The sequence below is a fragment of the Strigops habroptila genome (genome assembly GCF_004027225.2).
Source record: "Strigops habroptila isolate Jane chromosome 13 unlocalized genomic scaffold, bStrHab1.2.pri S16, whole genome shotgun sequence".
Lineage (NCBI taxonomy): Eukaryota > Metazoa > Chordata > Aves > Psittaciformes > Psittacidae > Strigops > Strigops habroptila.
Genome location: NW_022651054.1, coordinates 4,891,501 through 4,905,757, shown reverse-complemented (window position 1 = coordinate 4,905,757; position 14,257 = coordinate 4,891,501). Strand labels below are relative to the sequence as shown.

Here is a 14,257-nt window from a genome sequence, read left to right as displayed (position 1 = left end):
CCAGCAGGTTTTAACAACCAAGGTGATTGCTTGTCTTAGCTCTGGTGGAGTAGCTGGGTGTTTGTCCTTTCGCTCTGAATACTATTTGTTTTTCTGTGTTATGCGAAAGCTGCAGCTGACCTTTTAGTCACTGTAGCACTGGCAGCATGAGTCAGCCCAGCCAGCCCAGAAGCTACAGAGATGGATGCTGGTGCCTTCTGTGACATGAGCACTTCACTCCTGCTCTCCTGTCACAGACATTGTACTTGAGTAGCCTCCTCCCAAATGAGAACTGCCCAACAAGAGCAGCATTAGAGAAGAGTAATTCAAAATCATAATTAATATTTTCCCAGTCTAAAAAAAAAGCCTAAGGCAGCTATTAAATTGGGGTTAAGCATATTTCAGGCAGGCATCCTTAAGTAACTCACAACTTGTTTGATGTCTGAATACCAGAAGGGCAAGGCACATTTCCTACAACCAAAATTTTTAATCTGTGACACTATAGATCCCTGGGCAACTTTCAAGATTAATTGCAATCATTACGGGTCCTCACCATTCATCCCAGACAGCCCTCTTACGAGGGATGGCAAAGAATGAAATGCAGTGGGGTCACCTGAGGCACCTCAGACCTGCCTCTCATCACTGGCACCCACCTTCCGAGCACACTGCCCTGCTCATTTCCTTCCCCTATGTGCCATTCCCCATGTTCCCTGCCCTGCACAACGCCATCTCTTCCACTGGTTCCGTTGTTCTTGCCACTTTCAAATAATTTCTCAAATGAGATCATTTCTCCCTGGGTACCCAGAACACTGAGGTAAATAAAGAGTAAGCCAAACTGTACATATTGATTCTCTTAAAACAGTTCTCATTTCTTTGGTCCATTCAGCCTTATCTGTATCTGTCTCTTCATGTACACTTCAGAGGGCTACAGAGCAACTGTATCACTTTTGGGAGCTGCCATTTAAGAGTAAATATGTATATTTAAATATATATATAAAAAAAATTAAATATATATAAATAATTATGTGTAGATACACACACCAGCATCTATGGGATGAATAGATAAGAAATGATGGGGGGTTTTGTTTAAAAATAGGTCCAGAGCCCCCAGCAGCTGTGCCACAGCAGTTCTGAGCTAGAAGAGCACATCAAAGTTCTGTGTCTCAGGTGATGGGACTAGTGAAGATCCCAGTTACACCACTGGAAAACTGTAGCACCTTCAGCACAACAGCAGCAGCGCCACTTCTGGTTTACATGTAAGCTACTATATTTTATAAATGATGATCTGTGTTCTCTGAAACTCAATGCATTGAACTCCACAGAAGGGTGCCAGAGAAAGAAATTATCCCAGTACATTTAGACTTCTTTTCCTCATTAGATTTCCCAAGCCTTATATTTCCAACGCTGAATGTTCTCTGATTGCCAGCTTTTGGAGCAGGGTCTTTTGTTTTGCTCTGCACTGGGATAGTGGTGGCACCAAAAGACAGATCTCCAGTCAAACCAAGGCCGACAACTGCAGCAATTATAGAAAGGAATACTACTAATAAAACCCCAAAGCATACATGCCAGAAAGGGATACTAATAACCCAAAACATACACACCCATCCTGCCATGGATTTACACCATCATTTCTTATCATACAAAACATGTTCAAAACATCAGCAGGTCAGAACAGCTGCATGTTGCTACCCATAAATAGATATTTGGTTTATGAGACCAGATTAAGAGTTAAACACACACATACACACATGAGAGTGTTCCAATCTGATTTCTAATGGACCTGTGTCCACACCACAGAAGCAACCACTCTCCCTTTACAGAGCTGTCTATAAGCTTTACAAAAGCCCTAGGCTAAAAAGATTTAGAAGCTCACTTCTTGTGCCCATGTGGTCCTTCCACGTTTAAATTGCAGTCCATCAACAACACAAGCATGTATAAAAGTTGCACTTCACTGCACCGCTTCCCATTGTGCTGGTAAACACAGGCCTGCCTTCCCCGGCACAGTTTAACTTGGCATTTTAGATAAGCAGTTAGTAAACAAAACCAAACATGGGCAAACAACCCTGCCAGAACCTGCTGTGAGCACTTACAAATCCAATCAGATAAGGACTGCCAGCATCTCCCAGGAGGTGTGAAGTGAAACTCTGCAAGGCCACTGCGGTTGCACGGCGTGTTGGAATGACCACATACTGCAAAGGGGAAAGAAAAACAAATACATAAGGAAACTGAAGTAAGAACCTGTCCAACTGTCTTGTGTTGCTCAGTTTATATCCAGGTCAGGACAAAGTAAACAAGCTCCCGCAGATGATGGTGGCAGATGCAGCCACTGTCCAGTCCATGGGTGGCTCAAGCAACGGGGAGCTGAGCTACACTTCCTAGATTCCTAACACTCCTGATGGCTGGTGCTGAGAGGAGGAAGCTCTGCATGGTCTGCACTCCTCTCAGCAGCACTGAATGCAGGAGTTTCATCAACAGCTTTGATCACAAGACACTTTGCTGTTGCTCCTCAGCCTCTATTTTGCTTCGCTGATGGGAAGAGTGAAGTCTGAGGTTGCCTGCACCATGTAACTTGCTCAGCACCGCAAGCCTTCCAAAAGAGGGCTTTGCTGTAACCTGGGATATTGTGGGGTTTTCCATAACGAAGAGATCATTTTGTTTCTTAGAACATACGCAATTCACATCAGTATGAAATTCACATCCTCCCCTCCCACTCCATCTCCAGCCACTTGATTCTCAAAACTCTGCAGTTCCACTTGTGAAAGGTGACAAAGACACATTAGGAAAATTTCCATAGCCAACATACTGTAATTTGGTCTGCACTCCAGCAGGACATGATACCCTTGGCCAGGTCATGCAGAATCAGTCTGGCTACACAGTATCAGTGGAAAACACAGGTTATTTCCCTGTTAAGGGACCACAGCTCACAGAAAACAGAGCCCTAACCATGGAAGGGGAGGAGAGATTTATAAAGAAAAACAACCCCAGCAACCTCCAGTCCTGTGGAACGACCTTGATTTTATAACACGCATTTAGAAGCAGAAAAAAGTAATTGTCTCCTGCATAAAACTTGGGAAAGAAGCTGGCTAAGGATATCTGCATCAAGTCCACATATCCAGGTTTACAAATTGATCCTGTCTTGATTTAAAGGCTGTAAGTAATGAGGAATTCAATAGGTCTCTAAATCCAAGCGAACTTTGTTGCCACTTGAAAGCACTGAACCTTGTTATGCCTTTTCCTGTTGCTCTGAGGAGCCATCTACCCTGCCAGAAATTACTCTGGTTTAGCTATTTGTAGACCATAATCCCTTTTACTTGTCCACTTTCACTCTGATGGGCTGCCTCTCGTCTTTCTTTAGCCTTGCCAGACTCCAACTTGTTCTTGCCATCCTTTCCTGAAGTCATTTATTAATCAAATGTGACATTTCAGGACTGGCATATCCCCAGGTAGAGATACATGGAGATCCATTTACCTTGACTGACCAAGGTAGGGAGGACTCACTGCTCAACAGCAGCATATCTCAGGGCACAGGAGCTGAAGCATTGTTTCAATGCTTCAACACTTTCTTTTAGGGAAAGGGATGAAAAAAGCCAAGAAGAAAAGGAAAGAAAAGAAACTGTGTTGAGAAAATCCAGACTAGAAGAGAACTGATGCCTGTTTAGAATGATCACGTAATTCCAAGCAGAGGCAATTACGAATGATGGGTAAAATTAGATTAAATGCTTTTCCTTAGGGTTTTACCATGCGCTTGCAGAATGACCTGCCAGTTCTTTCATTACTGATTTGACAAAGCTGCAAACACACACTGCTAATGCACTTTGATGCCACATATTAAATGGGTACTCTGTTAAACTCCTGTTGTGCAACAGGCAAGGAAAAGATGATCAGAACCAGAGCAGTCACCTGGCTACGGATGTTAGACACTGTCCTCCTTTGGCATCCAGGAGCTCAAAAGAGATTTGAAGGCTTACAGAAATCCCGAGAGGAAAATAAGGTCTAGACTTCATTAGAGACACAGAAAAGTACTGAAGGTCACGTTGTGAAACAGCAGAAGAGCCACACAATTCACTACCATTCCCCAAAGATGCAGAGTAATGGGTGCAACCTGGGTAGATTAGACAGAAGAAAATGAAAGTAAAGTAAAATCAAGAGTGAGTTATTGTTGTTCTTCCCACCTGGCCCCAGCTCACACAGATGCAGTGGAGAAGTATTTTCTGCTAGAGCTGTTTGAGAAAGGGCATCTGAGAGGATAAAGGAAAATTCTACTTAATTCAAGAGTTCAGAGTTGTGTGTATCTGTGAAACAGGATTTTAGTCTTAAAATAGTTCAATTTCTATACAGTTTATGTTAACAAATCTGGAGAAGAAAGCTTGGTTCTATATTCTATCCATTTTCTTAGCAAAATAATAAAGGAAATGGTAAATTTATTAAAACCTTGCCATTTGCAGGGAGTGGTAGTGAATTGGAGAAAGAAATTTGAATGACACCTGCGTCATGTGTGTGTGCATATTTATACACATGAATACACACACATATATTAGCCATAATTCTGCATGTCTATCGGTATTAAGCAGACATACAGGTTTGCAAGTATCAATACAATTTGCAGCAAGATTTCAGTGTGCCTAGTTAAAGAAGTTATTGATGGTCGAAAGCACTGATATGGTTTGGCACTATAAAGTGCCAAAACTTAGTCAACTCATTCAGGAATTCAAACACCTCCCCAAACCAAAAACAAGCAAGCAAATGAACATGAGATATTTCCTCCTCTTCTAAAAAGATACTGCAAGCTAAAAAAGGCTTAAAACAGCATCTCCGAAACACCAAAAAATACCCACCCTATCCCTACTTAAACAGCATTTTATTCTGATGGAGAGGAAGTAGTTGGTAGCAAACACTAGCTACTGTTCTAGGAAGAAAGCAGTAAATTACAGCTCTCAGTGGTCATTTTGATACTAAAATAGACCTAAATTCAAACCATACATGGCCTGGTTTGAACATCCCACAGAAGCTGGAGGTGGAAGAGCCACAGCAGCTGAGGAGGAAGTCCATGGGATCGTCCTGGCTCATCTCTGACTCCAGGTTCAGGGGCAGACAGCACAGAGGATGAGCAGGGAGGCTGACCAAGCAGCTTTAGCAAACCTCTGTTCTTTAAATAGAGGTTTGTAAATGCCATGGTTTGCTGCTGACATCCCCTTCCTGTAATGAAACCAGCAGAACGAGTTGGTCTGAAATAAGTCAACCAGGAAAGCCAAGGAGAGATCACTCTTCCATCAAAGGCCACATGCCAAAGAGGTAAGTTCTGGTTTTTACAAGGGCCTGTAGGGACAGGACAAGGGGAATGGCTTTAAACTGACAGAGGGGAGATTTAGATGAGATCTAAGGCAGAAGCTCTTCCCTGTGAGGGTGCTGAGGCGCTGGCACAGGGTGCCCAGAGAAGCTGTGGCTGCCCCATCCCTGGCAGTGCCAAGGCCAGGTTGGACACAGGGGCTTGGAGCAACCTGCTCTAGTGGAAGGTGTCCCTGCCCGTGGCAGGGGTTGGAACTGGATGAGCTTTAAGGTCCTTTCCAACACAAACCATTTTATGATGTTTATATCTAAACTCTACTCTCTAAAACACTTTTCTACCCTTTCTGGGTCAGACAGTAACCTTCAGGACAATGCCAACTGGCCTCTTTCAGCACCAAAGGCAAAGAAAATGCATGCTAATCCCAGTTGAGCCACTATCAGAGCCTGGAAACAGTCTGGGTGTCCCTGTTGTAGCCACTGTTTAGAAAAGGCAAAGTCTGTGGTCCAGAAAAACCAGCCCGAGAGAGACCCTTCACTCAAGCTGGGCAGATGCTGTCTACAAAGAAACTTTTAAAAGAAGTAAAAGGAGGCTGACCTGGTCTCCAAACCACAGCCCAGCGTGGAGCAGCACACATCCACCTGCAAACCTTTGGCCCACAGAAGAACTGAGAAGACACCCTTTGGCCTATCCTTCCTAGGTGTTTGAAGGAGCCTGTAAACCCTCACTCAAAGGCATCCCTCCCCCTGCCTTAAAATCCACACCACAGCACTCGGATTACTGGTGTGTGGAGGCACACGGAGAGAAGCAACGAGAACTTGTGGAAACGCCATTTATCTTTGGCTGTAAAAACAGAGCAGTATTTGATACTACATGAATAACTGTTGTTTATTTATAGGGAAAATAATAAGGGAAAAATCAGCCCAAAAGAAGACTTTGACTCTACAGCATTAAAGCAGCTCCTCCGTGGCAGCTCCTGACCATTTAAAAAAGATACATGGTCCATACAGAAATATGCAGTCATTTTTCCATGACTGTCAGGACTTGCATAAACTGGAGGATGGCAAAAACCTAAGATTATTGTGATCTGACTCTTACAAAGAAATGCCACCAAGGCTCTGCTCATCATCTTTAGTTTTGGGATGTGCTATGAAGGCAAAAAAACCACTATTAGGACCAGACTCCGCAAAGTCCCAAGCCCTCAGCACGCCTCAGAATGTTGTTGGCTGCACTGAAGCTCATTCATTACTGCTGTTACAAGGCAGTTTTAATGCTACTTTGGGGTTCTGGTAATTTTAAGGCCAATTTGCAAAGATGGCAGATAAAATCTGTTTCATAATTAGCATGCTCCATAAGAAACATCCCCCCCTTCCCTAAGTGCCATCTGAGCATGTGCCTGGGAGGAGATATGGAGAGTTGTACTCAGGAGAATAAGGCCTGTTTTGTACAAATTTGCATTTGGAACAAATATCAACCTTTTAAGATCTGAGGCAGTGCAGAACATTCTGCAGTGCTGACAGCTTATCAAACAGTCAGCACCTTCTCCTGCAGACAGTTTGAGGACCTGCACACTGACCATTCCACTGGCAAGAACAGTAGGTGCAATGGAAGCACAAAGGTAGGAAGAGCCAACAATTAATTGTGAAGATAATAAGCAATCATCCTTGCTTTGCCAAGGAAATTCAAGTTGCAAAACCTCTCAAAATGCTTACCAACTTGCCCAATACGGGTTCTTAAGCAGTCATGAGATCTGTAAATCTTGGGAGAGCTCTGATAAATCATTCGAGATGCAGTTTCCAAAAAGCCTCACTTTTGGCATAATGCAGTAAGTAGGAGCAGTGTTCAGCCAGCACTGAGAGCTTTTTATCCATGAAAACACCGTAATATTTATGTATAGGATGAAAGTGTTGTTAAGCTTAGGCTAATAATGCTTTTAAACTCCTTACCAGCCTCAGGCAAAACCAGACACCCTTCTGATTACACCAAATAAATAGTAATCAGTAGAAATTAATTTGCCAAACATTAAAAGTGCATCTTGCTAAAGCATATCCACACCTTTCTCTGGCTAGGACTCCTTACAAAGCTGCCTGTCAAACATGGTTATAGCCCTGGCTCTCACCTATTGCCTGACTAAACATCCTCTCAAACCCCTTGTGTAACAGGAATGCACTTCAGACCATCTGTTTACAGGCTTGCACTGATCTAAGTGGATGTTTGCAAGTATTTGTATAGCACTTTTACAGCTCTGCTCATGCTGATAATGCATTAAGCCGGGCATTATATATGACACTTAGTTCATTTTCCTAACAGACAAGCTTAAGTGTTAGTATTAGTTGCCAAAATCCAATTTTTAACATGATTTTAGTTTCTTTCCCATGTTTTGGAAATTGGAACTAAGAGATTATTTCCAGTTATTTCCAATCTTCCATTTCTTTTCAACTAAAGCAACATAAATAACTGCATCCCTACCTGCAACTCTCTATAGGATGCTGGTGAGACAGATGGCAAACCCTATAAAAAGCTACAGGGTACTGAAGTCACATTGAAATCAACACAGAAAATCTCATTAATTAAAACAGGACAATGATGGCATCTTTAGGACAGTTGGTTAAGAAATGTCTTTTAGGCTTAGCTTGAGACCATGTAGGTCAAGTTTCAGCTCTCTCTCTGGCACAGATCTTCTGGAGGACCTTGAACACATCCAGTGGGTACCCTCCCTCCAGCTGTGCTATGTTGGCAGCAGAGATGAGTTTGAGAGCCACTGCTGGAGGACTGCAGATGTGCTCCATGGCCAAGCCCTTACCTGCTTCAGCCAATGCTAGTGAGGATATAAAAGACCTGCTATTTAAGCCCATCAGCTAATCCTGACCAGGGAGAGTTGGTAGAGCTCCTGGGAACATCACAGTCAAAGGTAGGATGTGACAAGAAGCTCTGGTAGGAGACAGGAACGAGCAACTACAAGCATTGTACCATAAGTTCTTCCTCAACACAGCTGTCTGTAGACTGCACATCTACGTGTTGAGATACCACCTCATAAGCAGCCTTGAACTCAGCACAAGCTGCAAAACCCACCTAAGTACAGAGTAACCACGCATTCAGAGCTCTGTCACACTACAGCTGAACTGGTAGGAGGAACAAACCCTAGTAATTAAAAGCTATTTAATGCAACTCAAGTACACTGATGAACTTTGTTTCTCTGTGCTTTATTCACATCTGAGAGAAGCAGAATTAACAACCCCGTCTCCCAAAGTGTTCTCTGCACAAATGAGCTAGAGATTGAAAGTTCATCAGGCAATGCAGTTATGGCAACTACAGAGCTACCTTAAAACATAAACACAACCTTGAACTTGGATCATCAATAGAACTTAAGCAGAAGCTTGAAGTTCTCTGCTGAATCAATAAATCAACACCATTATCTTTGCATCTAGGAATACTGAGGCAGATTGTTTTCTCACTGATGTTTGCATAAGCAACAAACACAAGTCAAGGGAGTTTTCTGTTGATGCCAGACTGATTATATTTTTAGTTCTGTCAACAAGCTGTCAAAAGACCTCGGGCAAGTCCTGTAATGGTTCTGTGCCATAGTTTCTTTCTTTTTCATACAATAAGCAACACCTCCTTCACAATGGGATTTCAACAGAGTCTGTTTGATAGGCTCCAGACTATTTCATATGAAAACCTAGCTGCTGAGGTCAGCTTGCTGATTTGAAAGACTTAAAAAGCTCTGTGGTGGAGAAAGAATGGAAAATGAAGGACACGGGGTGAAAAGTCCCTGACAGCTTCCTCTTGGACACGGTGGACACAGTCCAAAAATTCTTTATACTTTCTTTTCCTCTCTCCTCTCCCAGAGGTGGTTTTCTATTGTGTATGTGTTGAATGGTAGGTTGGCTGGAGTTAAGCCAACGAGAGGGGTAGATGCCTGCCTTTGTGGTCAGAGGAGGGAGGGAGGGAAGGATTTCCTATTGCAGAACAAAGGTGAGTTATTGATAACAAAATCCACTAATGTGCTGACCATTAGGAAATGCTGGCTCATTCTTTGCATGTGCGGATTTGCACAAATACTTAGAATCTGGGGAAGCTATTCTAATTCAGTAATGCTGACCTTTCTGGACATCTCCTCTCCCTGGTGCTCAGAACTAAGGATAAGAAGCAGCTTTTTTAATTTTATCTCTTTCACTGTCACTTTCCTTTTCAGCAAGTAAAAAAAAAAAAAAATAAAAATAGGATAGGCTGAAGAAGGCATTTGGAAGAAATGGTGAACTTCAGGTTGTTCTTGCAAGCTGACAAACTGCTCTGGCCCCCAGAAGAGAAAGATGCTGTTCCAGTGTACACTCACCATTAATATGTCTGCTGTGATAGCCCAGTTTGAAAATAGAAGAGTTTCTCCGATAAAAATGCAAATCTGTTGTAACAAAACACACAAAAAGGAGAAGATTTATTCACTTGACATTCAAAGGAAAAATAACCTGTCGCAAACTTTCCTTTGTTGCTTATTTGTCTCAAACATACACAATATACTTGTTACTGTTGTGGTTTATCCTGAATATTAGAAAACCATAGACTTTGTCAGAGCTCTAGAGGCTTGGCCTGCAACTTCCTTAGTGTAAATTGTTATGATCTATAGAACGGCTAAATAAAAACCTGACACATTTGCTTACAGAAGAATATGAGAAGCCAACAAGAGGAGACAGCCCCAGGCTTCCATACTTCCATCATTCTGTTCCAAAAAAACAGTTAGAAAAGGTGAGAAGGCCACAACTCCCTAAAACACAGTCATTTTCATCACAAGGAATTAAGTTATGTGTTCGGCTCTGTAGCAAACCACATGAGGTTCACCACCCACTAAGTGCAGGTTCCCTTCCCTCCTGATAGTATGTTGCTGTCCTTTTTGAGGGCGACATAGGTCTAGGCACTATAACGACTCAAGCATTACATTAATAATATCTATGTACAATCCAGACAGGACCTAAATATGGGTTTTGCAACATAAGTGTCTTACAGTGAAATGTAATTCTTGAGTCTGTGGAGATGGAGGAGGAACTGCAAGAATGGCAGCTATGGCACGGCGTGACCACCAAAACTGTCTTTCCCACACACCAGCTGAGATTGCCTAAACCCCTCAGACCATCATGTCGCCGCCAGGAATAATTTGGTCTATTCAGTAAGTCTTATGCATTGACCTACAGAAAGCTTCCTTCATTTGTTTCTAAAATTGTCTTTGTTTCGCATGCATTCTCCCTCCCTATCCCCTCTTTTTGTGACTGGATCTGCTTCCTCCATGATGGTGTATGAGCCAGTCATTACAACCCAGCTGGTCAGATAGGAAATCTCCTCTTCCCATTTTCCCACTGCCCACTGGTCTCCCTTGAACTTGGCTCTCACTGGAAATGACAACTGCCAAGCTAAGAAACACAGTTCCAATGCATCGAGATGCTGACAGGAGTTGAAACCACGTGTCACGTAGCAAGGGCATACCAGAGCCCCAGGTGGGCTCTCAGAACCTGCTCTGAAATCCATCCTACTACAGGTTTGCAGCTCCTGTTGCTGGAGTTCTGTGGCTGGATAGATTAAATTGAGCTTGGGAAAGATGTAATCACACTTCTGAATGCAGCGACATGCCCTGCCTGTTCCTACAGTGTTGCAAACAGGCAACTGCTTGCCTTAAGGTTATACGAATTACATACACGTAAGACACATAAATTGTTACACACAGTGAGTGGAACTTGCTCCCTTCTGCAGGAATTCAGCACGAGTCCTGTAAATAAATCACTGGTATGCTACCTGCTTCAGAGCGCACCAGTTCGGAATTGTGGAATGTGTGTTTCACCCGACACACTTCCATGAAACACGATTAATGTGTGGATACTGGTAAAAGGAAAAGAGGAGCAAAAGGAAGATCAAAAAGTAGGACAAAAGATACATTTTTAAAAGCCTGTCCTTCAGCTGCTAATGGGAATTGATACAAATGAGTTCATCTGCTGCAAAGGGCATTTGAGGATATGTGGCATTTCTGCTGGAGTGAGACCCTAGGGATGCTTACTGCAAACAGGGCAGCCTCCAGAACAGATCAGTAGCTCCTGAAATGGTCACAGCTTTGGCTCCTCACGCACTTTTAGAAGCCTCATTTTACACTGAGATTTCAGCTCTCCAGATACCTCCTCTTCCAAATCCAACTCTGTTGTATAATATCTCACCATCTCCATTATGTGTCCAGTTGCTCATCTGTGATGAGCTGATCGAAGTTATTACCCCCTCAAGTATTCCTGACTATGTGATCAGTTAGCAAATTCTAATTCCTCTAAATGATAAAGTAGGTTTCAGAGGGGTCACTCCAGCAGTCTTCACGGCAAGATCTAAGCAGGTTATAAACTTCCACAGCTATTTGCAAAGTGCTTATCTGTCTACATCTTCATTATTTGTATTTCTCTCTGAAATGGTGGGTAAGACACCCACACGTGCTCTTGAATTTGAGGCAAGTCCAACTCCACCTCAGCGCTGGACAATATTGAAGCCTCAGAGGTACGTAAATCATCAACACCATGTCAACAGGAAGTCCCTGGAGTTGAGACTGAGATGCTGTAAAAGTTCTATGGCAAGGTTTTACCCTGCGATTTGCTGTTTCTGCAAGATCATAAAGTGTCTTTGAGGAATTGAAATAGATGCTGAAATTGAGGTATAACAGGAACTTGGAAAAGTGTCAAAAGGAAGGGAAAGCAAAGCATCTCTCTCCAGTCATTTGGAGATTTAAGCTAGTGTAAAATCTGCCATTGAAATATCTGAGTAGTGTGATACAGTGATGCCATACAGCTAATGGGTTTCAAGAGACAGGTTTGAAAACCAACATTTCAAAGAGTACATATTTCAGAAAGACTGGGACCTAAAGATATGCAAATTGCTGTTGTACGGAGCTGAACTACAACACACTAATCCACATGCTGCATGGAAAACAGAGTAAGAACTGACCGCGCTATACAGCCAAGCAAGATAGCAAAAGAGAGAAATACAAGTGTCTGGGCAGCTCAGTGATATAGAATGCTGTTTTATTCTACCTTTCCAGCCATTTCTACCACTGCCAGTAATGTACTGGATGAAAAATAGAAGTCTGTCTACCTGCTCCAGGTAGGAGTGGCTGCTGCAGAACTGGAATAGCAGCTACCCTCAGGGACCAAAACCACCTGCAAGACAGGACTGAGCTGGGGAGAAAACGTACCCGTGTTCAGGGGAGGAAGAGAGCAGGCAGCTGACATTAAAAACTCTCACCTGTTAAGTAGGGAGGGAGATGGTGACCTGGTGGCCACCACAGCTCAGTGTGAGAACACATCATCTCAGGGGGGCCCATCTAAATGCTTGGAAGTGATAATTTTAAGGCTTTGAGCCAATGAGGGGTCCAAAACCAGTAACCCTTCAATTTTAGCATGGTGTGATTAACGACAGAAGTCTAAGGACAGTCACAAGAGAGAAGGCCTGCAAATCCCACCATGTGAAACAGACCTGAACATTGCTCTTGCCTTTCACAGACACACAGAACTCAAGGATGCTGTTTCAGGATGAAAGCCAGGACACACCTGTCAAGGAGACTGAGATGAGAAACCCTCTAAGTTTTACTGTATTCTTTCCAGAACAAGCTAGGATCATGGATTTTGAGATAAGGAAGGTAACCTAGCCTATTAGATACTATCCACTATCTGAATGTTCCAGAATCAGAGAACAGTCTCCTTCATTTTGGACCAAAATTGAGAGTAATGAGAAACTGGTACACCATGCAACCTTGCAAGCCTCCTAGTAAAATACAAGGGACTTAAACACTCTGGAAGTCTGTAAGTTTGGAATAGCACTGAATGGCATGGAAAAACAAGGGCTTGCATTTGAAACTTGCCTTGAAAAGTCAGTCCAACTGATACATAGCACCACCATGATAATACTTGCTGTTACGAGACATTGGTAACTCCAACATAGACCTGTTTTCACACCTGGGTTAGTACCTATAGTACTAAACAGCAACAGGTGTTGTCTCATTGTTTTCTGCTTATATTATAGTGGATGGCTTGGTCACAGATCATCTAACTCCAGGTTATTTAGAAACATTAATGATCTAAGCTACTCTGACCCTTCATAATTCAAGAATCCTCAGTTTTGCAGAGGCAAACCAAAGTTAAATATCTTGTCTACTGTCGTGTGTAGAATCCATAAATAGAGTTCAGAGCTCTGATTTCCCAGTTGGCACACTAATGAGACTCTTAATCTCCTTTCTGTGCAGCAGACTTCCAGCAGCAGAGAGAGCACATTTAGAGCTACAAAGAGGCCATGTTACCTGCAACAAATAATGTTTCAGCCTAACAGCATCAGCAAACAGGCTTATATTCCACATACCTCCTCTATATGCAGCTATAACTTCCTTTGCAAATCATTAACTTGTTATTAGATTTACTGCTCATGGATAACAAAATAAATAGTTTCTAAGATTGGTTAATAATACCATCTATATTTATATATTTGAACAATGCAGAATAGTCACAGGGCTATTAAATAAGAAAACAAAGATGAAAATAAGACAAATAACCACTTTGTGTTGCAAAATTTTTGAGAACAGTATTTCCAGCTTAGAAAGGGAGGATTTTCTGCATAAAGAGACTAAACAGCACAAATGAACATGTCTGTCATCAGGTCTGAGAAAGGAGAAAATCACAGGTTTGGCTGCACAGAGGTGGAGGGATGTGACAGGTCTCTGTCCTCAGAGATGACTGACAATGGAAGGAGGGTTAATGCTTCCCCAGCCAGTAAGATACTCTTGCAGATTGTCTGAGGTGATAATTTTTCTGCTGAATCAAAGGTTAGTTTTGCACCATGCCACAAACCAGAGGACAGAATCTCCTTCTGACACTTTCTAAATAGCCAGAGTAAGCATTATTGGTTCTGTCTTAATGTTTTTAAACTCTCACTCTTTCTTCTTTTGTTGCCCCGTAACAGCTATTGAAATACTCAGAAAATAACCAT

At 42.5% G+C, this 14,257-nt stretch overlaps 1 protein-coding gene across 2 annotated transcripts in view; it reads right to left on the bottom strand.

Annotated features, from left to right (window-relative positions):
• The window catches only part of SPNS2 (sphingolipid transporter 2), a 128,378-nt gene that overhangs the window by 25,146 nt on the left and 88,975 nt on the right, over window positions 1-14,257 (bottom strand). For both annotated transcript variants that reach the window (XM_030472707.1, XM_030472708.1), the window contains exons 9-10: window positions 9,600-9,665; window positions 2,070-2,168 (exon numbers count right to left, since the gene is read on the bottom strand). In XM_030472707.1, the coding sequence (XP_030328567.1) occupies window positions 2,070-2,168; window positions 9,600-9,665 (165 nt within the window). The remainder of the gene's footprint in view (window positions 1-2,069; window positions 2,169-9,599; window positions 9,666-14,257) is intronic.